Here is a 24,553-nt window from a genome sequence, read left to right as displayed (position 1 = left end):
TGAACTTACCCTACCCTAACCTTACCTAATGCTAACATAACCAAACTTAACCAAATCCCCTCCAAGGAACCATTAGGTTGGTTAATCTTCTGACAAAAAAGGATTTGGAAGAGTTGGTAAAAAGTGCTGAGGAAGATGAAATTAAGAAGAAATTATGGAACAATTTTGGTGAACTATTTTGACATGTGAAGGTGAGAAATCAACCAGGTATTGGTTCCATACCAGGAAATGTGTATAGACCTAAAAGCCAAGAGGAAACAACTACTAATCCATGATATTTTTCAAGAAAGAACCAGCCGCTTGCCCACCTCCGCACCTCTCCATCACCCACCTCTACACCAACAACCACTGCATCACCCTCTTCCAACAGTGACCTTGATGATCTCCCTGAGCTTTAGTAACCAGATTTCATCCTACTGTACAGTACACTTCATCAAGTTTCAAATTTCCACATACGAAGGTAAGTAGTATTGGTGACTTAAGTTTCTCACACACAGTACAGTATTGTATAGGTATAAAGTAGTGCACTATGGTAGGACTGTATAAGTTGCTATTTGCGGTTTTGCCAATTCACGCCATTCCTTGGAACCTAACCCCCGCAAAAGGCAAGGGTTTCCTGTACCAACAATAGAGTACTGTACTGTACTGTACACAGAGGCCAACACCCACACAATATCTATAGGTTGTATCATGCACAAAAACCAATCATTTGTACTCACCTCAAGCGAGTCTCCACTGTACAACTTGAGGCTTGTGTTAAGGCTGGAGGAGTCACAAGTACGATCGTTATGCCCATGGTTAATGCTGGTTTTAGTGTCATCTTCAGTTGAGGGAGCTACGTAGTCGTCATCGTCACTTGTCAAACCCAATTCATCCCCATAGCTGGAATGAACCCACTGCCAAAGTTCTGTTGCACTCATTTGCTGTAGGAAGAGATAAAAAGCACTGATGAAATAAAAGCCAATACCTGTACTGTATTCTGACTTTTAGGAGTGTTAACATACTGTATAAACAGAGTACATAGTTACTGACTTGATATGTACAGAGAGTTCTTCTCAGGAAAGTTGCAAATAACTTCAGTAATATCCTGAACTACATGGTCAAAGAAAATGTAAAACCAAAAATTATTAATTCTACATTGTTGGGATGCACACAGTGCTACGGAAATTGCAGACAGCAAAGTACAACAGGATAAAGTGCATGAGATGTAGTATTTATAAAAATAATAATAAAAAATACTAACCACTTATTTGCCAACATTGTAATAATCTTAATGACAGTACAGTAAGCCCTTCTCCAACACGTATTCCTACAATGCAAATTCACTGATACACGCAAAAATACGTGTCTAATGTATTTGCTGAACATGGAAAATTCAAATTTACGCGGTTCATTAACACAATAATGCAGTGGTTCTCTCTTGCACCTTCACGCCTGTATTATTAAACATCTTCCCTTGAAGAGGGTCGTCATGTTTCAACCCAAGTTTTAAACTAAACAAGTCCTGAGGGACACCGCAGTACAGTACTTAACGGGGTGGTGTGGCAGTAAAATGAACTAATCTCAATAAAAAAATTATAATATATTGGAATTAGTTAATTTTACTGCCACACCACCCCGTTAAGTACTGTACTGCGTTGTCCCTCAGGACTCGTTTAGTTTAAAAGTCGGGTTGTTGAATAATAAGGGAGTCAGTCTCATGTACTGTAAGCAGTAGTCAGGCAAAGAGTAGTGCTGACCATGTTGATATACTTTTTGCTCCTTTTACTGTGTTTTGGGGGAAACAAACCCTTAAACAGTATGGCTCCTAAACGTACATTATGCCCAAGTGATGGTAGAGTAAAGAAATGCCATAAAGTGATGACATTAGAAGAGAAAATTTTAATTTTTAATAAGTTATTACAAAGTGGCATAGGTGCAGCAGCAGTAGCCTGCCCACCTCATATGTTGTTAACTTGTAATGAAACCATAAAAGTTATGGAAAAATCATTATGATACTCTCATGTGGTTTATAAATAAAGAAAATATAATATAAAACTCAAAAAATAAAGAGCATGGGTGTGTTTGTGTGGAAAGTGAAAATGTGTGGAGGTGTTATCGCGAAGGCCTGGGCTAATAACTACGTGGCCAACTCACCAGCTTTGTATATTGTTATTTGTAATAAAACTATAAAAGTTGGGGAAAAATCTTGACAATACAGCTCCTCCCCGACTTAAGACCTACTCGACTTACGACCAACCGCACTTACGACCTGCCTCAGTCGTACCAAAATTTTGTCAAATTATATATTTTCGGGTCTCAACGTCAGTGATTGCACTGTGTACTGACAAAATTTTTGTTTGTAATTCACTTTAAAATGGCTGGCAAGCTTAAAAGTGAGAGTTTTGTGGTCTTGAGAAGAAAAAAGAGACACCCATTTTAGATTTTCCATGTATTATTTAATTATTTTTTACTACGACCTGGATTTGGGTTCCTAGCCCCGTCGTAAGTCGTGGAGGAGCTGTACTTTAATGTGGCTTAGGAATAAAGAAAATATAATATAAAGCTATAAAATAAGAAAAATGAAGAGCATGGGTGTGTAAGTGTGGAAAGTGAATGTGCTGAGGTGTTGGGTTATGGCTACATGTAACTGTGTGGCTGCATTCCCTCTTGATCTGACATCACGACATACACAAAGCCAGTGTACCATGGTGGCAGCCACGTGCCTGTGAGTCAGCTGATGAGAATTTATGCAGCGGCTTACCCCAATTGTTATTATTCTCATTAAATATTAAGTTCCTCGAACACGGATTCCCCTAACACGCCGTTTTCGAGGATCCTAACCCCCGCATTGGAGGAGGGCTTACTGTACTTTATATTAAATTTTTAATATCAATAATCTCACTCTAGTTCTGTCTGTGTGAAAATTTAGGAAGCAATATTCAGTAAAGTATCACTTCATCCATCAGGGACTCAGGGAACACAGGTTAATGGTTATTACAGTATATAAGATATGGAAATATAAAAGGGACAGTATCTTATATTTCTATAATAGGTATTTCCCATGGAGGCAGACACATATATTCTTGGTAAGACACAGAGATTAATACCTACATATAACTTCTGTTGCCTTGTCTCCAACACCACCTACAAACACATCCACAATTTCAGTTAAGTTCCTCACCCAACACACACCCAGACCAAATTGATCTCAAGTTTTTCAAAAAATTCTACCGGTAATCAGTTATCACAATCACAAATGTTTTCTCCAAGTCCTAAGTAATTTTATTGTCTTGTGAAGGGGCACCTACGACTCAGGCACACAGTATGGGGTCTGTTTCAGTAAGGCCTACAGTCCTTTAACACTGGAATTGGTTGGCCAGCTTGAACTGTAATGTAAGTACACATACACACAGGAGACCATGGGCATGTGGGTGGCTGGGGCATAGTGGGCATGTGGGTGGTCCATACCACTGAAGATAGAATTTGGTGTACAGTATACAGGAGTCCTCAACAAATACAATATGTGTACTGTGAATTGATGTGAAGTACTACATTACAGTACGGAATTGTAAGCCAAGGTGGAGACAAAGGCTTCACTCCAAACACTGCTTTGTGATATGATTAAGTTAGGAAACATATGTGGAGCTTTTTTATTTTTTTTTTAGATCTCTCTCTCTCTCTTTCTTCTCTCTCTCTTCAAACACCACCAACTGAACCACTCTAACTATTTCTCACTTTCTCACCCTTAATCCACTCCAAACAAAATTATGAGATCAATAACAGCCATATAAATACAGTACAGTATAGACATTACACACAATTGACATAATGAATACCGACAATCAAAATAATACACACATTATTTGGGTTAATGGCATATGGCAACTCATGTTTATGGGGCTAGAAGATGACCACTGAGTGAGATTATCTGTGAGTTATAGGAGAAAGAGAGAGAAAGAGAAGTGAGGGAGGGAAGGAGGTGTAAGGGAGGGAGATACAAGAGAGAGGTGAGAGAGTGAAGGAGGTGTAAGGGAGGGAGGTATAAAGAGAGAGAGGTGAGGGAGTGAAGGAGGTGAAAGGGAGGGAGGTATAAGAGAGAGAGGTGAGAGAGTGAAGGAGGTGTAAGGGAGGGAGGTACAAGAGAGAGAGTGAAGGAGGTGTTAGGGAGGGAGGTATAAGAGAGAGAGTGAAGGAGGTGTAAGGGAGGGAGGTATAAGAGAGAGGGGTAAGAGATGGAGGTAGGGAGGGAGGAGGATGGGAGGGAGTCTGCCAGCCCACCATATATTACATAGGGGAAAGAGATCTTGATGAACTCAACTCATTTGAACAATAAATGAAAGTATAAGTTACATTAAAAATAATTACAATTAGAATCAAACTCTCATTCTTTCCCCACTCAGAAATGAAAATTGCATTTTTTATCTGATTCATACAACAAAGCAGACAGTTGCCATATGGAAGAGCACCAAAGAATTATATTACACAATCTCTCTGCCAATCACAATAAAAAGCTCCATCACATTCATCCCATTCTAGCACAACTGGGGCTGACTAACAGTGCAACTGCCCTCTGCTTCTCAAGGACACAAAGCAAACAACTGCCAGTTACTCCCAGAGATCTTTTATGGTAGCTATGTTGAAGGTTCAGGAAGTGTAAAGTGGGTGAATAAATAAGTCATAGTGTGGGAAGCACCACTGCTGTGTGGGTAGAGCAGATTTTGGACGAGTTGTTTTTGTGATGGTATGGGTTTTGGGAAGGCAGGTGACCATAACACAGTCGAGTGAGATGTACTGTACTATTATTTCTATATGAAAAATGGTGTCGAGATGTGGATGTCTGGTGGAAATTTATTCTCTCCGGTGATCTATCGAGACTTTGGATGTAGGGGGAGGAGGGTTGATAAGTTATTGTGTATAGTATGTGTTAGTGAATACCTGTGATAGGAGATGCAGGTTGGGATACTATTGGTAGTCAGGAAGTGAGAATACTGTTTTGTTGTGGTGCAGTTTTAGTCTTTGGGGTGGGGTGGAATATTGAACCAAGGTGATCAACTGTTTGTCCCTCATATCAAAGAATTCTTGATTCAGAATGTAGGTGGCTTATGTACATGGCTTTGGGTAAAACCTGTTATTTTTCTGAAGGCTTTTTTTTGGAATTTTGGGATGGTAGAGGAAGGTGTTGCTGGGGCTCACCTGGGCAAGAACAGTTTATTGTGATACTGTACAAATGAATATACAGTACTAGAGTCTACAGTATGCTATTGTTGTTCAGAGATAGTGATTGTGTGTTTTAGCTGTACGTATTGAATTTACATGTGACTTTGGTGATCTCTTATATGAGTGTGTGAGTGTGTGACTGTGTGTGTGTGTGTGTGTGTGTGTGTGTGTGTGTGTGTGTGTCCTGTGCAGTGCAAAGGCTATTTGGTGCTAATATAATGATAGCTATTGTTAAAATTATTTAATATACACAAGAGGTACAGGAAGTAGGTGTTAGGTCTTCAGCCTGCTGCTATGTAAAGGTTAATATCAACAATAAAATTCCCAAAATAGCATTATGAAATTCTGAAGAAAAGAAAGATCACCTGAATATTAACTACTCAACCTTATTTTAGTTGAAGATTAACTACTCCAGCTTACTGCACTTTAAGTTTAACTACACCAGCTTACTGCACTTTAAGTTTAACCATCCCAGATTATTGCACTACACTGACTACAGGGACACCACTTTTAATATTTTATTTTGTTAATGCCAGACAATTTTATTCAGCACAGAAACCCCATACAGGACACAAGTGGTTAACCGTCCCAGCCTATTTCACTTGAAGATTAACTGCCCTAATGGTACCTGGGAGAAAAGGGGTTATGTTAGGCTAGTGTTAAGATGGTTAATCTTCAGGTGAAATAAGCATGAGAAGGGGTTGGGCAAATTTTCAGGTTTAAAAGTTGTTTTTTTTAATAAATAAATTGTATAAACAATTTTCCCATGAACGTACCTGGTCCATTAGTGCATTCTGCCAAATCCTAAACAACATTAGGTAAGTTTTATCTCTGGAAGCAAAAGAGGTGAAGAAATGTTTCTCTCTCTCTGTTCGAATCTCAATAGCATTTGGAATTACTAAAGCAGTCTTCTCCTTCGTCATGGCTACTATTTCCTTACTTTTGATTGAGACCTGTTGAGGAGGAGAAAATACACAATTAATGTTTGCCAATGTTTATATGCCTGCAGTGCAAATGTACATTATTTGTATACCTTCACTGTCTAGGTATACAGTTTATATACATTACTTGTATTGTCTGTACTCTGGTTACATGAATTTTGCAACCACGTATTAGAGCAGATTTTATTAATGAAGCTGATGTGGCTAGAAGAATGAGGTGCTTTGAATTATTCTAGAGCATAACCTTTATTATTAAACTTCTTGTCTTTATATTCTGCAATTAAATGTTGATGTATAATGCTATCTAAAGCCTCAGAAGTAAAATTTACCACATGAAACACATTGATAACACAGATACTTTAAAGTGAAAATTAAAAAAGTTAAATATTAACTATATCAGGCTCATGATAAACAAATCCATTGTTACTTTGTTTGTCAGTGGCCACAATTTTGAAATATATTTGACTGAATCTCAATTTTTTGAATTCTAGGGGCTGATAAATAACACTTACAATTATTACTGTACAATGAAGTATATGTCATGTGAAAAGTTTAGGACCAAGAAGCTTCCATAAAATGAATTATGTGTTCAAGTAAAGCAGGTAATAAACCAGAGTAGTACCGCCCCGCCCTCCAGGCATGGCACAATTCACCTAATTGTTCCACATGGTCTTGCCTTTGTCCTGGGAGAGAGGGGGGCGGGTCGGGCGAGGTGAGGTGTGGCACGCAGGCGTCCCGCTTCCAAGCCTCCACCCCCCCCCCCCTTCTCGCTTGGCACATGCCTCAGCTTTGAGTGGTTGCAGCAGTTAGGGTGTAATGACTGGCAACACCACGTCAGCCAGGCCTCTCACCCACCTGAGTGCCCTTAGGCCCCGGGTGACGTTCCTGAACGTCCGACTAGCGTGCTCCGGGTGACGTTCCAGAACGTCCGCGTATTTTCCCGCCATTTTTTTATTTATTTTTTTTAAGTTGATTTTTGTTCTCGATTTAACCCAGCGGGTGCCAGCAGTACCCTAACCCAGGGCTTAAGGGTTAAAAACTGGTTGAACTCTTCCGAGAAAAGGTATCAAAGTACGTAAATTATTTGTGTGCATAAAAAAATTACCACACAAGCCTTCAATGTGTCACCATTCTCCTACATCACCATAAAACTTACTCTCTTCAAATTCATGTTAAGACACCACCACACACACAATCACTGATACAATTGTCTAATTGTTCAATTTCAAATAATATGTAGTAAATTAAATAAAAGTAAATATTCTACATTCATAAATTTCAAATTTAGAATATTAAAATCCTTTGTAAAATAGATTACACGTACAGTATTTTGTAAGGTTGGTTTCACGTTGAGAGAAAGTGACTGTACAGTATGTACACTTTTCACTGTAAGGGGGAAGAAACGTGTGCTCAAAGTATCACAAACACCTGGATGTAAATAACTTATCTATTCATTAAACTAATTAAGGTATACAGTACAATACAACAAAGTGATTCTGCTAATAAAACATTATAATGCATACACAACCACACACACACACCTCCCGTATGTCAGTGAATTGTTGTGGTGGTATTCAGAGCCTAAACACTCAAAGTTTAGTTCACACCTCTCATTTATGACACAATTTTCTCACAAAAACAAGAACTATAATGTTTTTATTTAACAGTCACAAAAAAGTTAAACCTTTCTGAAGTTCAAATTATTTCATTTTATCTTATGAATCCTGTACAAAATATTTTTTCACTCCCATTGATGTATAGTAAACCTAATTTCCCATTTTTACCTGTGACATAACTGTTTTTCACTCAATCAAAACAACACCAAACATTTTACCCAATCATTCTGAGGAGCCATTTCGTGACAAAGGAGGGAGATATAGCATTCAGTTTGTCTGTCTATCTGAGTGTCTACAATCTTAAGTTTGTAGAATCAATTTGTACAAAAATTTTCAACAAAATCGTGAAGCATTATATGACATGTACAGTATAGGGCTGATTGGTATTAGCAGCAACATTTTTATGACCACTTTCCACACTTAAGTGTGTTAGCTGAACATATCCGAAGATAACCTTTATCCAACAAGCTAGTGTGAGTTACAGCTCTTTGTTGTCATATATACCAATCATGGAGATCTGTCAGCTAAAGACAAGTCTTCATTCTCTTCCTTTCCTTCTACAATGAGAAAAAACGGCCCAGTTGAATGGAAGGAAAGGCTGCAAAATAAAAGATAAGCACAGATTTTGTTGGAAATAAAATTTACTCTACAATTCACCATCACACCTGAACAACAGGAATATTCCCCCCAAAATCACTCGATGCAAATATTTTCAGTCATGCATCAACACCACTGCATGCTGTCCATTTACTTCCTGTACAGTAAAGCCAGCACCCCATCCAATCATATGCTTTTTGGTCCTCCCTTTCTTTTACCCTCCACTTCTGAATTTAAGATTTTAATAAAATTAACATGAAAACCTTTCTATGTAAATTTTTAATTAAGACAAATGTACTACAACTGGTATAGACTACAGTACTTACAAAAGTTTCCCATCCAAATATTTTGGAGTAGAAACAGAAGTAGTTTGGAGTGACGTACAGACGACCATGAACCAGTATGTCCTTTTGTAATGCACAAGAGTAATCTGAAAAAGAAGAAAAACAGGTAACTTTGTTATTACCTAAACTAATTGTATGTAATACTAAAGTTCAAATTACTCTATTATCTGCTAACAATAGTTTTTTTGGTTATAGCTTTAAATTTCTTCTTAACCTAGAAAACAAACATTGCCTGTACCAAAATTGGGAAAATCATTTCTACTACAAAATTTCAGGAGGCCTACAACAACAACCATCACAAATAGCAATGCTAACACTGATGTTTGTACCTCGCCACAACTCCGCTAACTGTTGTCAAGGAGCTTAAATTTCAACAACTTTAAAGGCATGAATGAATTACTAAAAGTTTTTCCACCTACTTCCCTATCTACCAATTTATCTTGGTACCCATATTAAAAAACCTATCTATCTGTCAGTGTACGTCTATCTATCTACCAAGTTTATGCTACTCTCAGTGAAGAGGGGCAGACCTAATGCTTCTAGTCTCACAAAAATGTTAAAACATCCCGAGATGCTTTGTAATTATTCACTACCATCACTAAACTGTCAAATAAATGAGTCTCTGCTAATTTTCTCAACTTCATACACTTTCTTGATGCCATCGTCATGTAGGACAGTCGTGCAAACAAGTCATATAGCATTACTGTTTCTTTGAAGTATACCCGAAGGCAAAATCACTTGTTTGTAGTGTTTTTGCAACATTCTAACATCATTTTCAGGGGTACAAGGTGATGAAATTTGCTTTCAGATGTTAAGCAGTAAAATTTGGAATAAGTTACAGAATAAACTAGTAAAATTTATTTGAAATTCCTTAGCAGTAAAGTTTCCTCTAAGTTATTATGCAGCAAGATTTACTTGAAATTAAGTAATAAAATTTGTTCTAAGTCATTCATAAATACTACATCTTAACCTAAATTTACAAACACAACCAAATATGAATAACCTGTACTTTGGCAAACTGATGTGATGCGGTTACTCTTGTGCAATAGACAGACGTGGAATACAGATCATTACAGTTTTTATAATCTATTGAGTACTCTGTGGTATGTTGTAAATAGCATAAAGAACGAAGAAACAATATGTGTGATTTTCTCGTTCATTCCGCATTTGAAAATAATCCCCAAGTGAATAAAATAAAGCACTTTTCCAGAAAATAAGGAAATATGGTAAATAAGTACTTCTTCCTAATCGCTGGTCATGATTCCATATCAGTGGTTGCCGTGTCTCCATCCCCCACCCTCACATGGTGCAACCTCCTGCCAGCCCCAAACCCACTGACTTCACAAATTCACCACGGCCAAACTCAGGTAAGTACAGGTGCTCCTCTACTTAAGAACGTTCAACTTACAAACTTTCAGAGATACAAACATCATCACTGAGGGGGGTTACCTGCCAGAACAGGTGTTTAATGTGGATGAGACCGGATTATTTTGAAGAAAATTCCAGATAGAACAAACATTACCTAAGAGGAGAAGAGTGAGCCAGGTTTTAAGGCTGTATTAAAGGGTATAGCTGTACTAAATAGCCATAATCTTTTCATTTTTTACAATATGTTTGGTATCTACAAGAGTAAAGTTGGACTTACAAACAAGCCTCAGTAAAGTAACTCGTTCATAAGTAGAGGAGCACCTGTAATGGACTCGTGTGTGTGTATATATTTGGTTTCCACATTCTTCTACATACTATCTTTTAATCCACAAGAATTAAAATGATATTCAGGGGAAATCGATATACAGTACGAGTTTGTTTGAGCACTGGGGGGTTGATCGGTGAATCACTCTACTGCAGTTATCGGGTTAAACCATCATCTGCAGATTTATATCTTAAATCATCACCCCAAAGGGTTATAACTTAAACTACCATTATCAAGGAGTTATAAATTAAACCAGTGTCCTCAAGGGTATAACTTAAACCATCATCCTCAAAGGGTTATAATTTAAACCACCATTATCAAAGAGTTATATCTTAAACCATTTTCCTCAAAGGGTTACAGTCCTTCTGTTGTTGAAGTGCAGTAAAATATCATAACATCAGCAAAAAGGACAAGCAAATGAGAACAACAAGTCAAGAAAACAGCCAGAACATACTACTGTACCCAACTGTCAGCAACAACCAAACACTACCACAAATAAAATTGGTAAAAGTTTCAAACTGGACAAATGCTGGAATGAGAAAATGATACTGTACTATAACGCAATAAATCCTCACCATCATGTGCAGGTACGAGAAGGGTTATAAACCTTAACTGGACAATTAGAGTGAAGGTTGGTGAGTGAGTATTAATTCTGGCTTATCAAATCACACTAATCAATCTATAACAGGAAGTGTGGCCCTGACAGTAAGTGGAAAGTACATAAATATAATTAATTCTAGTAATTTACAGCATAAATATAAGACATACTTACCAACAATAAGTCGTTCATCGGAGGGTAAATCCTTGAATAGTCTCTTCAGATCTTCGGATCTACTTTTATATGTAGGGTTCAACATTTTGTACCAAGCTTTATTGCTTTTTTTATCACCTGATTTTGAATCTCTTGACTCTTTTCTCTCCTTAATCAGAACACCATTGAAGTTGGTGCCAATTTCTGGTGTGCGAGGAGCTTCCACCGAACGACTTGACTCAGATGATCTACTGGTTGAATCGAGCTAAAGAAGAAAACAGAAACAATTTAATGAAAGAGGATAAAAAAATCATAAATAAAAATTATAATTTCATGCTTTCAATGCCATTCTAATTCTCTTCACTAATAAGAGACAGACAGACAATGTAATACAGTACTGTACTTTACCATCCCCCCCTCCCCCAAAAAAAAAGTTAGCGCAATACCCAAACTATCTTTTATTATTTTACTGAACTTAAACAATTAATGAACAACTGTATTCTTTTCTTTTACTGTATATAAACCCAATTTCACCACCAGAACTTTATCTTCACGTGATAACAATAACTTAATAGATAAAATAACAACAAACCCAACACACACAAATAATTACTAGTAGCTGACACTGTTCTTAGTACTGTAGTTTGATAGTCAACTGAGCAATGATTCATTATCATTTCCTCATACTAACTTAAGAGAATATTGAAAGAATGAAAAGAGAAAGATAGGTTAAAATGTTAGTAAAATGTTGATGTGGATGATCAGAGGAAGAGAAGACCAAGAAGGATTTGGTAGGATGGGGGTGAAGGACATTCCAGGATGATAGGATGGGGTGAAGAACATGTTATAATGATAGTATAGGGCAGGGGTCACCAAACTTTTTTCACAGTGGGCCGGATAAATGAAAGAATGACGAGTGCGGGCCGCATAATCATTCTGTTCAATACTTGCACGAGCCGGGGAAGGACTTGGGATGGCGCGAAATAAGCAAACATTACAATAAACAAGAAAATCTAGATACAATAATTTAAAATTTAAAATAGTAAATTTAAGGCACATAGCAGTCATGAGGTCTCCGCACGCGTGAAGATCTCCTAGTATTCTAAACATAATATTTAAATTTAAATTGTATCACAACGTCTCATGTTCCATACGTTTTATCAAGCAAATTCAAGTACCGTCGGCTGGCCTGATGAACTGACGTCGCGGGCCATAATTTGGTGACCCCTGGTATAGGGTGACGGACATTTTAGGATAGTTAGATGAGATGAAGGACATTTTAGGATGATAGGATGGGGTGACTGACATTCTAAAGTGTATGTGTGTCCGATAAAAAATAATGCTGAACCTCTACAAGAACTCGTAAAAAATTGAACTTTTGTCAGCCTGGTACAAAACATACAAGAACCACTTACCAGCTTTTCAATTGGTTGGTGCTCAGCTGACGCCTCAGTAAAGGATCGTTCCATGCTGCCTTCTCTCGATATAAAGCTGCAAGTGTCATTTTTATTTGCTCGGTCATCACTGCTATCACATGAGGTCTGACGGATCATTAATGTTGGACTAGGCTTTGGACTGGGCGTTGGACTTTTGCTGAAAAATTTAACAAAAAATTAACTCCTCATCCATCTACCTGTACCATGTAAACATTTTTCTACATTCACAGCTGGGTGGTGCACACAACCTTTAAACATTCCAGATACAAACCGGCAACACATCATCAGCAATCCCAAAATATTTTTTTTTTTCGTTCAACACCTTTGAGAATTTCTAATTTCACTAGTTTCTGGGTGGGTTAGTTTTTGCATTTGTTTGATATTTACTGCTACGTTATCTACAACTATGAAGTCAGCTGACCTAGCTCGAGAAAAGGTGATAACAAATTAGCTCCCGGGGATTAACCAGACAGTTTACTATGTCTAATGGTAGCTGGGAACAGCCTCTCTGAAGACTGAGCATGCACAGGTATATGTTAGGGACAAAAATGTGAGTGCTGAAGGAAATGATTGGAAGACTGAAAGCGGAAGATGTGAGACTGGGAGTCTGTGAAAGATGACACCACCGACCAATAGTGAAGAGAGGGGCGACTAGGTTGGTTGTGAAGAAGGCCAATATAGCAGTTAAGTGTCCATCCTCTTTTGGTTCTCTGGAGGACAAAATGGATGGTAAGAGGGTTAAGGATAAGGTGGACATAGAAGGTAAGGTACTTGGATCATGCCTTTTGTAATAAGGGCAGGAATAGGAGGATGAGTGTGTGTTTGCCAGGAGCTAAGGTGGGTGACTTAATAGACGACAGGATGGACAATATTATGTCTGGTAATAAAAACACAGCCATGTTGAAGTCTTTAAAATGCCAAGGGAATATGAACGCACGGGAGACAAGAAGACTGCAGTAGGCATGGGGATACATGTTGGAAGGTTACGCAGAAATTGTGCTAGGAATGATGACAAAGCGATATCAGTCAGGGAGTTAAACCCAAAATGCATCAAGGAGAAGACTCAGATCACGACTAGATTAAATGTACACTACGCAAACAGTAGAACTATGACAAATAAAATGGAAGAATTCAGAGCCTTGGTGTGTACCGAAAATATCGATATACGTACTGGTAATAGCCTTCACTGAGACATGGATTAACTTTGACAAGCATGAGTTACCTGTCAAATATCAAATTAAAGGATATAAATTATTTCACACTGACAAGAATATCAGAAAAGGAGATGGGGTAGCAATCTATGTCAGGGATAATTTGAAATTGGATACAGAAACTGTATGGAGAGAATTAACTGATGGTAAGGAAAAATTTAATCATAGGAGTAATATATAGACCTCCAAATCTGGGTAGGGTTGAGGGGCAACTTATTTGGGATGGAATATGAAGGGCATCGAGACAGAGGAATAATAAACTAATTTTTTTTCTGTCAAATAGAGAAAACCTCATTAGGAATGTTGACGCAGGGAGCAAACTAGCTAACAACGATAACAAGGAAGAGAATATCAAAATAGGACTTAATGTCAGTCGCAAGGAAAATACCATTAAAATCCCATATTTCTGAAGGGCAGACTTTGACAGGTTGAAAAGACAGCTGAGGGAAGGAGTGTTATGTTTGGGTGTGAATTACATGACCTCACAAGAGTGTAAATAACATTACCTTACATAATGTGACTACAGAGGGTGACCCTACCTTACCAGTGACCATGATGACCTCACATAATGTGACTGCAGAGTGTGATTCAATCTTACCAGGTGACCTAACCATAAGATATGATGTTGCCAAGTACCATAATAAATTAAATAATGGGTTACTTAATGCACAAAGGCAGAGTATACTGTATAGTAAACTCAAGTATCAATGACCCCAAATGGATGAATAATTTCAGTATTTAATGAACATCATTTGATAGAAAAAGACTATACAGTACGATATATAAAATGATCAAACAAGGGGATGTTTATCTCCAAAATTATTTTCATGAATTAACCAGAAGGGTAAAAAAGAAAAAAAAAATTATGAAGCAAGAGAGGTGAAGACAAACCCTAAAGGTTTCTTCCAAATGTACCAAACTACAACACATGACAAGATTGAACCAATACAGTCACATACAGGCGAGCTAACTGATAACGAAGGGGGAAATGAGCTACCCGGAATATTCTGAACAGATATTTTTTATCGGTTTTTGCAGCCGCAAACTTAAACATGATACCTGAGGTACCTACACTCTACAGAGATAGTGAATAAAATAGATTAAACAAGTTAGTAATAACCTGTAACAATGTTAGCAAGCAAATAAACTAAAGCCTAATAAGTTGCTATGTCCTTATTCGCCAAGTCCCAATGAGATTTTTGCCATAGTATTAAAGGAATGTAAGGAAGAACTTAGTATGCCTTAGCAAACTTGTTCAAAATTTCATTAAAAATGGGCATAGTACCAGAATCCTCAAGGATAACGAATGTGATACGGATTTTCAAGAAGGGCTGCCTAGTATGGGCTATTAGGCCCGCAGTAGTTTCCTCAGTCTTATGTTTACATCTAGATATTAATATATTTTGGTCAACATCAGTCAAATGAAAATTCAAGGTCACTACAAATGCAAAAAAATTCTTCAAAAATTGTTTTACCCTGAATCCTTCCATGAGTGATGTGACAGCTATCATATTAGTGAAGCAGGTGTCACTAACTTCCAGTAACATGTAAGACTGAGTTTTTTTTTTCCTTTTTTTAACCAAAATCACATTACTAAACTATTAGCATGTACCTACAGGGAATATTTTTGAAGTCTTATATGTGAACACTGCTGGCTGGCACACCAAATGCTTGAGGATGTATCTTGCATGCACCACCACCACCTTATGAATGTAGGATAAAGTAACAAACTACTGTACAGTATAGAAAAATTTATACAGTATAATATAATATGTAGCATAAAAGACTAATTACCAGTACAGTACTACAAAGTAGATAAATGCGTAACATAAGAAAAAGTAGCGACCTGGAAGGGAATATGCTGTGGAATGATGCTAAAATATTTATCATTAAATCCTGATTTTTTAAGTACTCAGGGAAATGAAAGGCATAAATTCATATTTGGTTCCAATATAAAGCAAAGCAGATAATATTTCACAATATATGAAATAATAGAAAATAAATATTGGCTTTACTTTCAAATACTAAAACAATAATGATGATAATACCGTATAAAAAAAATAAAAAATGCTGTGCAGAATTTTCATTGCAGTATATTTTTTAAATACTGTATGAAAGAATGAATTAAATACAGTGGAAAAAATTATACTGTACATCAATACTTAATAAAGCAAAGATATGGGTGGAATTTGTCCTAGTCCTTACATTCCATAAAAGCAATCCATGCACAAACTCCTTCAGGCAGTGACACAGCCAAACCTCTTCTGCAACTCCTCTTCCCTCACTTCTCTCCTTTATCTAATAAATACCCAATCCATTCTCAAAGTAAGGAATGCCCATGGTATCTTTCGCCTTCCATCTAACCAGAATATCGATAATTATTAATTAGTTTCCTTAATTCTATTTTCTATCTACAATATTATTATTTTCTGCAGCAGTAAAATGGGTTTCGTAGTCATTCATTTTCAGCTGGCAAGGTCGGGGGGAGGGGGGATCCGCAGACACACACACACCCCCCGCCCCTTTTTTCACCAGAAAATTCCAATACTTTTTCTTTAATGAAATATTGTACTCAGGCAATTTTGTATAGTAAAAAGTATTTACTATTGACTTCAGAATATCTCCCATTTCAAGTCTGCATGGCTTCAAAATGCCCATGGTACCAGTCAGATTTCAAATTTTTTCTGGGGAGCTTACAGCAGCAGCACCCCCCCCCCCAAATAAAAAACACCTACAGCTCGCTGCGCTCACCATGTTCCCTCTGATCATTCTCTTGTGTAATTCTGATAATTTTCATGTGCAGCTCTGACAAATTTTCACCAATAAAGGGTTGAAATGTGAAATCTCATTTTATGACCCGAAGGAAGAAATAATTAAGCAGTGAGAACCACATCAGTAGAAGGAGTTAATGATATATGTTTTACTGATAGTACCCTCCCCACCCAGACAAATCAGGGTAATTGATTTAATATACTGTACTGTATCCTTACTACTGTACAGTAGTAAGAGGCACAACCATTCCATTCATGTGGTTTGGTCATGCTGTTGAGTGAAATCATTTGAAGCTTTAGGGGGAAAAATTTAAGATTAATGGGTTTCCTTTACTGTTTAATATTACCAGTACAGTACTTAAAAATGGTTTAATGGCCAGTATGGATAAAGATAATAGCCTGGCACTTCTCATTTTCTCATTGTATCTTCCATGATCAAGTTTGCATATAGTACTGTACAGTACTGCATATGAACATTACACCTTAGGATCATGTTTTAATCTTTTAATGTTTGTTTCGCTCATACAAACAAAGCTTTTAAAAAACATCACAATCAATTGGCAAAAGGCAGGAATTTGGATACTTGAATGCTGGAAAATGAACATTGTGTGCCAGGAGTACTGTATACTACACACCACTTCAACACACAAGCGTCCTCCCATAATGCATCTGCTTTGATTGAGCAGTGCAATGTTGTGGTACAGTATTATTATTATTATTCATACTACTGTATCAATTTATTTATTTATGTTTTCATAACTGTGTTTATAATGTTTTTATTTAAAAAGTGTGGTTTTCACTTGTGTCTGAGGCCCAATTACTGAACACTACTACTGTAGTGGGCAATCATTTATATTATTGTTTCAATAGGGTTTATTGATTCAGTTAACCAACACTTTTAGGAAAAATTTTAGTTCATAAACTGGGACTGCCTGTACAGTGCAGTACTACAGTTTTGGGGGTTTCATTCTCTGTCTGCCAAGTAAAGAGATTAATACAGTACCGGTACTGTAATATCTTCGTTAGCCGGAATCCCTCTTAACCGGAACTCTCCAATAGCTGGAATTGAAATTTTCTTGGAAAATTGTTCCCAAATTCTAGGTATGGAACTTACGAGAAAATTTTTGTTACCCGGAAAATTCTGGGGATGGGGGATTTTTCCGGCTTTGAGAGATAATGTAATGAGCAATTTCTGTAACTTCTGAGAAAATTTTTTACTGAGGATGAGGGATTTTTTTTCTGGCTTTGAGAGAGTCTTCTCGTTACCCGGAAATCTCTCCTTCCCAGAAGTGCTCTGTACCAATAATTGTTCTGGCTAAAGGAGATCTCATTGTACGGCCATTATAGTTGTAAAGACTTATTTACTCTACTCTGTTGCTCACACCTAAAGACAACGCCAGTGAACATTAAAAAGGTACAGCATTGCTTTTAATAGAATTTCTTTTAACAAAGGTTTGACTTACAATGCTACTGATCACTGACATTATTCATAAAAAAAATTGGATTTGGTGACCATTCTGATAGAAATTTATTACAATTTTCATAAAAAAAAATTGCTTCTAAAGAACATCTAATATTCCCATAATATGCTTGACTGTGTCAGAACAAGAATGAAATAAGACAAACTGAAATATTATCTCCCAGACTTTCCACAGAGAATGTTTTCAAGATTCTTAGCTTCTGTTTTAAAGCTATTGCATTAACTTACTTTTACAACTGGGCTCAAAATATATGAATGTCAAGTGTGTGCAGGGAAACCTTTATCTGCACGGATAGAATATATTTTCTCTTCAAGTTAAACTCTCAGGCAACTGAGGAGTTGGCTTGAGGGTATTTTACTGCTGTGAATCTGAGGTCACCTGCTGATGACCATTAAGTCATAAAACTGAATATGGTAGTCAAACCATTTGCCATTCATCAAGGACCATGTTTCTTGCAGCTACAGTACTTTGTGAGTAAAAACAAAATGCTGTTTGTGAAGGGTGAAACTTTAAAAAAAGTACATTTAATCATATCTGAGGCATCTACGGGATATTGGAACTTTTCATAATTACTGCATAGGATAATTGGTGGTTATATTAGCGGGAAATTTGTGATGGAACTCACCATTAAAAGCTGATATTATATATACTGTACTGTACTCATATTTTTGTACCCAGCATATAACAGTCAAATGTAAAAAGTATTCATGGTAGAGGATTCTCATATCAAGATGTCAATTGATTAGTTAATGAGCATCTTAATACAGTACCTTTAATTTACTAATTATAGACTATTGTCTTGTGGAAGATAGGGTATGTAATGAGCAGGTTCACAATAGATACACACTGTAAAAACACACAAGTGGGATCATTTGTCACACCTTCTAACAATATTAGGGATTCGTAATTTAGTGATACCTGTACAACCAAGACACTGTACATTAAACTGGTGGACTACAATGAACCTACTTCTCTACTTCTGGTGCACTACCTGATCAAAATGAGCCAACCTCACAAACTCAGTTACATATATAAAGATTTTTTACAATACAGTACAGGGTAATGCTTGCTGATAAATTACCTGAATCTACCCTCTCCATTTTCTGTTGGTGTGGGCAGCGTGACTTGCGTAATAGGGGGTATTCCAGACAAGTCAAGAGGATTATTTCCACCAATAGAGTTACACTGGGCATTATTTATATCCCCAGTTGAAGTGACTGTGTTGGGGGAAGTCGAAGAAGATGCGTCAGAACCATGATGGAGGTAGCCAGAGGTGGTATATTCAGTATTTGGGCAACTAGTGTTAACCATTCCTGAAGGAAGCTGTTGCTGAATATTCGAGTGAGAAGACGAGTTTGTGGAGGTAGATGAAGAAGATGATGTAGAAGATATGGTAAAGGTAGAAGCAGCAGAAGCAGTAGCAGCAGCAGCAGGGGTTGCATTAATAATGCCAGCAGAGACAGTGTTGGTGTTGGGGAGGGGATATGCTGAAACAGAGGATACCAAGCGGTTGGGGTTGCTCGACACCTCACGTACACCACCTCCATCATCAGCTTCCATAGATTGATTCAAAATGTTTCCACCAGTACTTGACAAGAAGATGTCTTCAGCAGATTTCCATCTGAAAAAAAAAATATATGTTAAAGGTGTATTAGCATAAACATGAACTATAATATGGTTACAAAAATAAGGACAAACAAATTACAGTACAATAAACAGGTCTACAGATTGGACAACACTCAGCGAATCATATTAGTCCTGTCCATACTGTGGTGACCGGATAAAACCCCAATGGACAAAACCCCAGTCTCATATATAAAATAAAACACTTTTATGTTTAGGTTAGGTTAGGTTAATGTTGACAAATGACAACCCCGTTGGGGTTTTGTCATGGAACCCATACTGTAATACATTGGAAAGAAAAAAAACAGATTGTGTGATGAGAGTGCAATTTAATTAATTCACAAAAGCCATCATTAATTTATGCATGACTATAACAGGAATGACCCACTGAGCACTGCTTTAGTATAATCACAACGTGGTTTATTCAAGCTAAAGTCAACTGTGGTTCTTTGGTGGTTATCTCAATTCACAGAAGCAATGAAGGTGTGGTCATTACTGTACCGGTATTCTAAAACTGGAGAAACTAACTTACATAAGGCCCATTATCTACAGTATCTAGTGATAAGATACAGATACAAATAAAAAATAATATAAAATCCGTTAAACTAACCTCTTTTTCTGACTTATGCACTTACCGATGTATCCAACAGCACTCATTAGGTCTACCTCAATCGAATCTAGATAAAAAAAAGTCACGTAACCTAACCTAGCCAAAACTGACTTTTTTCTGGTCATCCTTCACTCACAGGACTACCATTAGCCATCTTTTGTTCTTAATACTGCACTTTCTACTCACATGCTCCCCCAATCTTATATGTTTCGTTCAATAAGCCTCACATTCCTGCTAACTTAGGTTTCTCAGCTTCAATTTGTCCTTAATAACGTCATGAGCTCTTTATTTACTTGACATTCCTGCTACAGCACTTTTACATTTATTTAACCCTCTATTATTTTCATGTGTTTCTGGGTTGCCGATACTTCGTGATTTCAGACTTTTTCAAAATTATGAATCACCTGAAGAATTTCCACCTCAGCTTATCTAAACTAAGATTAACTTAGATTAACTACCCAAATAGTTTTAGGGTGATTAATCTTTCGATGATTTAAGTACAGTACAATATAATGATTTTAGGTATAACTAACATTCATAATTTCAATATTTCAGACCTTTTACGCACTCACCGATGTTTACATAAGAGCAATTACATATAAAAAAAACCAACTGTATACCCAAATAGTAGGCGAATAAGCATCAGTACATAATGTAATTTAGGAAAAGTTTGGTTTGGGTGTGGCAGATTTACTGAGGGAGAGATAAATGTTTCACCACCTCGTCATAAATACCGTTCATAACGTAAAGTAACTCGGGCGTAGATAATGGATATACAATATTTTGCTTTAAAAGCCCAACGCATTATTGAAGAATTTACAGTACGATAGTCATTAGTCTTTTCTCAGACACCCGGTACCCAGCTATGATCATTACTAAAACTACACCCATCTCACTGATCACCACCCAGGCAACAAGGCATCCAAGCAATGGTTGAATATTGAGGATACATAAAATTCACTATCGCCTTCCGCCTCCTAATATGACACATTAAACTGCACACAGCATTGGGAAATAATTTTTTTTTTAAGATTCTTACAGTATAGCTGCACTAATATATATATATATATATATATATATATATATATATATATATATATATATATATATATATATATATATATATATATATATATATAAACTTTCATAATGCATTCTTTTGGTCTCGGTAAAAAGGTAGACGGAAGCATGACTGGTTATGATTTGCACAACACTTCAGCATCATTTTACAGCCAACGCCAACAATTTAGTTACCACGGTCTATACCAGTGAACTAGTGTTCTATCTCCTTGCAACATTCTGATTACTTCAGAGACTGTGAGTGGTGTAATGATGTTAGTAAGTGAATTGCAGAGACTACTAACATAATAGTATTACACAAGAGACAAGTCATAAATGTACAATACCTACGACGACATCAGCTGTTTCATATTAAGTTAAGGTCTTACGCCATGGTCGATATTCCATCACTTTAATGTTCAAACAAGTCGTGTGATAGAAGGCAATATTCTTGGTTAATCAACAACTCAAGTATCAGTATTATGTAGTTATTAACATCAAATTACCAAAGGGGAATAAACAACACTTGAAAACTGCCTGGCATTCATTCAAGTTAATACTTTTACACTCGGTATAAGGTACTTGTTCGGCATGCACGTTAGGTTAAAATGATAATTGTGATCCCATAATTCTAATATTCTTATAATTATGCCTTATTGGGTCGTAGGTCATGATGGAGACATTGTCAACTTATACTGTGAGAACAAAAGGCATCATCACTGTACAGAGACATGAGGTACATCTAGCCAAGGACCCCTGCCACTAGTGTGTGTGTAGGTGGGCCCGGCTATTATCACGCAGCAAGTTTTTTTTTCCGTTATTAAAGGCGACGCTTCCTGGTTTACACTCAACATTAAGGCATTAACTCACATCTAGACTTTTTTTTTTACCTCAAAACCTCCTAGTACATATAAAACTAACTTAAAGTCCTACTGGTTAAAACCTGTATACGTTTAAAGGTTTAAGCACAAACACACGGAAGGGGGGGGGGAGGGATCGAATATCCTTAAAATTTCCCTGTTCAGTTTCAGAGAGAGCACGTCATTGTATATTCTAGGCATAAGAGGAGACTCCCGCCTTCCCAAAATAGACACAACCCGTATTAATGTTCCGCGCCATCGCTAGATAAACTAAGTTACCCCTCTGTTTGGTCACGTCTTCCATTTAAACGTTGTGGACGCAGCCAAGGTCTTAGCTTCTAAAGATTTACTCATAAAACGCTGCAACACGCGACTAAATCCGAAAACTAAATAATAAATTCAACGAAATAAATAAAATTTTGGGTCAAGTAGAGATATAGTGTTGTGAAGCTGGTGAACTATGTTAATTAATTAATTAATAATAAAATAATAAATGCAAAACATATCTTGTCACAGGTGTTTGGAACATGTGTGATCATAGACGTATACTGTGAGGCCGATGGACTGTCAATTGACAACGGAAAAAAGTTCTGGTAACACAGCAACAGAGTAACATTGTCCTCAACAAAAACTAACTAAAATCATTTCTCCGATAGTCTGTAAGAAAAGGTCGAGACAAAGGGGGAAGGGGTTAGTTAGTCTTTATAAAACTTCTCATCCTTCGTGTAAAGCTTCTGGTATCACCTGAAGATTAGCCCACTCAAATTTATTTCACCTGAAGAATAACCTATCTTTACTTTACCTAATCTAAACCCCCTAGGTAGCAGTAGGGTGGTCAATCTTCAGGTAAGCTAGTGAAAAGGAGGGGGAAAACCTTCAGGTGAAATAAACTGGGGGCGAAGCTTCAGGTGATCGAGCTTGTGTAATGTACTGATTTAGTAAACTCTCCCCCCTCACATAATTAACTAATTACAGTGCTCTATCTACTTCCTCACAATGATTGGGGGGAGAGGGGGAGGAGTGTCAAAATGTAAACAAACACAGACTGCTTCCGAGTACAATGCTGGAAACACGTACAGTAAGTAACAAGACTAAAGAAAGACAAGTGGTATCAGTTAACCTTACGTAAGTCCCCTTGGGTAAACTATTCAATTATTTATATGACCTCCACATAATTATACTGCACTGTATATTATATAACTCCTTAACATCTAGCGTTTTAGAGGATGAATTGACATTAAGTTATATATATTCACACTCAAGAAACCATGGATGGATTAGTTAGCTAGATCAGTTATCCTAAGTAGCGTCTATTTCTTCTCACTCCCCCTCTCTTTTCCCTCCTACGCGTGGACCTCACTCCCACCTTCATTCTATTGTACCAGGAGCGAATTCCTCCCTGACTCCCCCTCCCCCAACTCCCCCATTCGCTCCACCTTCACTGCCCCACCCAAGACAACACCACCACGTGCTCGGAAGGACCAATTGCCGTGCCAGCACCACCAAGCAACTCAAGGCCACCTACGATCGATGCTGAAGGTTACGTGGCACTAGAAGCACGCACGTGTATAATATGGCACGAAGTTGCCTTGTCACAGTATGCCACGTCAGCGTCCTTTCTAACCCCCCACTCCGCCATAATTCGTTACCTTATTTACATAAAAGTAAACACTCAGTAACTATGACAACGACCAATTATACGTTGCATGGCAGTTTCTTGACACACGATGCCACAGTAAACACACTGTAACCATAGCAACTTGGCAATTACACGACATTTATTTCACCACTGATACCGTTTCATATTTCACGCCTGTGTTATCTACAGTAATCAACACATTCTTTTAACGGGTACTTAAAGGTGTCAATATTCATGACCTACGAATTGTATCAATACTTGGATCACCTGACGATCAGCCCCTATTTAACTCACCTTAAGATTAACCACCATGACGCTAACCTAACTTTAAATTACCTTACCTAACCTAATCTAACTTAACCTAATTTAATATATCGTAAGCTAACACACGATCAAGTGAAACAAGCAGGGGGGCTAATCTTAAGGTGATTCATTATCAAAATTAGAAGATAATACCTGTTTAAATTGTCAGGTGTACCGTCGTGTGCGATACTGGAGTGAGCAGCTGCGTGACTGTGTCTCCTAATAACAGGTGGAGACGTCACACCACATGTGTTGGAAGAAGGTATCCAGGTCAGGGTTGATGGTAGTGTTCATGATAGAAGATGTGAAGGAAATTATATAAGATCACCAGAAGATTACCCCGATTACCACTCTCTTATCTATTAGGTTAAATTAATCTGGATATAGGCTATATATATATATATATATATATATATATA

The 24,553-nt window shown here is 37.2% G+C and overlaps 1 protein-coding gene across 4 annotated transcripts in view; it reads right to left on the bottom strand.

The window, feature by feature from the left end:
• LOC121872590 (protein Aster-B-like) overlaps nt 1-24,553 on the bottom strand; it is a 175,322-nt gene that overhangs the window by 73,397 nt on the left and 77,372 nt on the right. For 3 of the 4 annotated variants that reach the window (XM_042375426.1, XM_042375428.1, XM_042375427.1), the window contains exons 2-7: nt 19,122-19,661; nt 12,557-12,734; nt 11,163-11,406; nt 8,680-8,783; nt 5,976-6,152; nt 720-923 (exon numbers count right to left, since the gene is read on the bottom strand). In XM_042375426.1, the coding sequence (XP_042231360.1) occupies nt 720-923; nt 5,976-6,152; nt 8,680-8,783; nt 11,163-11,406; nt 12,557-12,734; nt 19,122-19,661 (1,447 nt within the window). Of the gene's footprint in view, nt 1-719; nt 924-5,975; nt 6,153-8,679; nt 8,784-11,162; nt 11,407-12,556; nt 12,735-19,121; nt 19,662-24,553 lie in introns of those variants that run through there. The other variant, XM_042375429.1, reaches the window with a different exon arrangement.

Source organism: Homarus americanus, unplaced genomic scaffold (assembly GCF_018991925.1).
Source record: "Homarus americanus isolate GMGI-L3 unplaced genomic scaffold, GMGI_Hamer_2.0 scaffold39155, whole genome shotgun sequence".
NCBI lineage: Eukaryota > Metazoa > Arthropoda > Malacostraca > Decapoda > Nephropidae > Homarus > Homarus americanus.
This window is presented reverse-complemented; position numbering and strand designations above follow the sequence as displayed.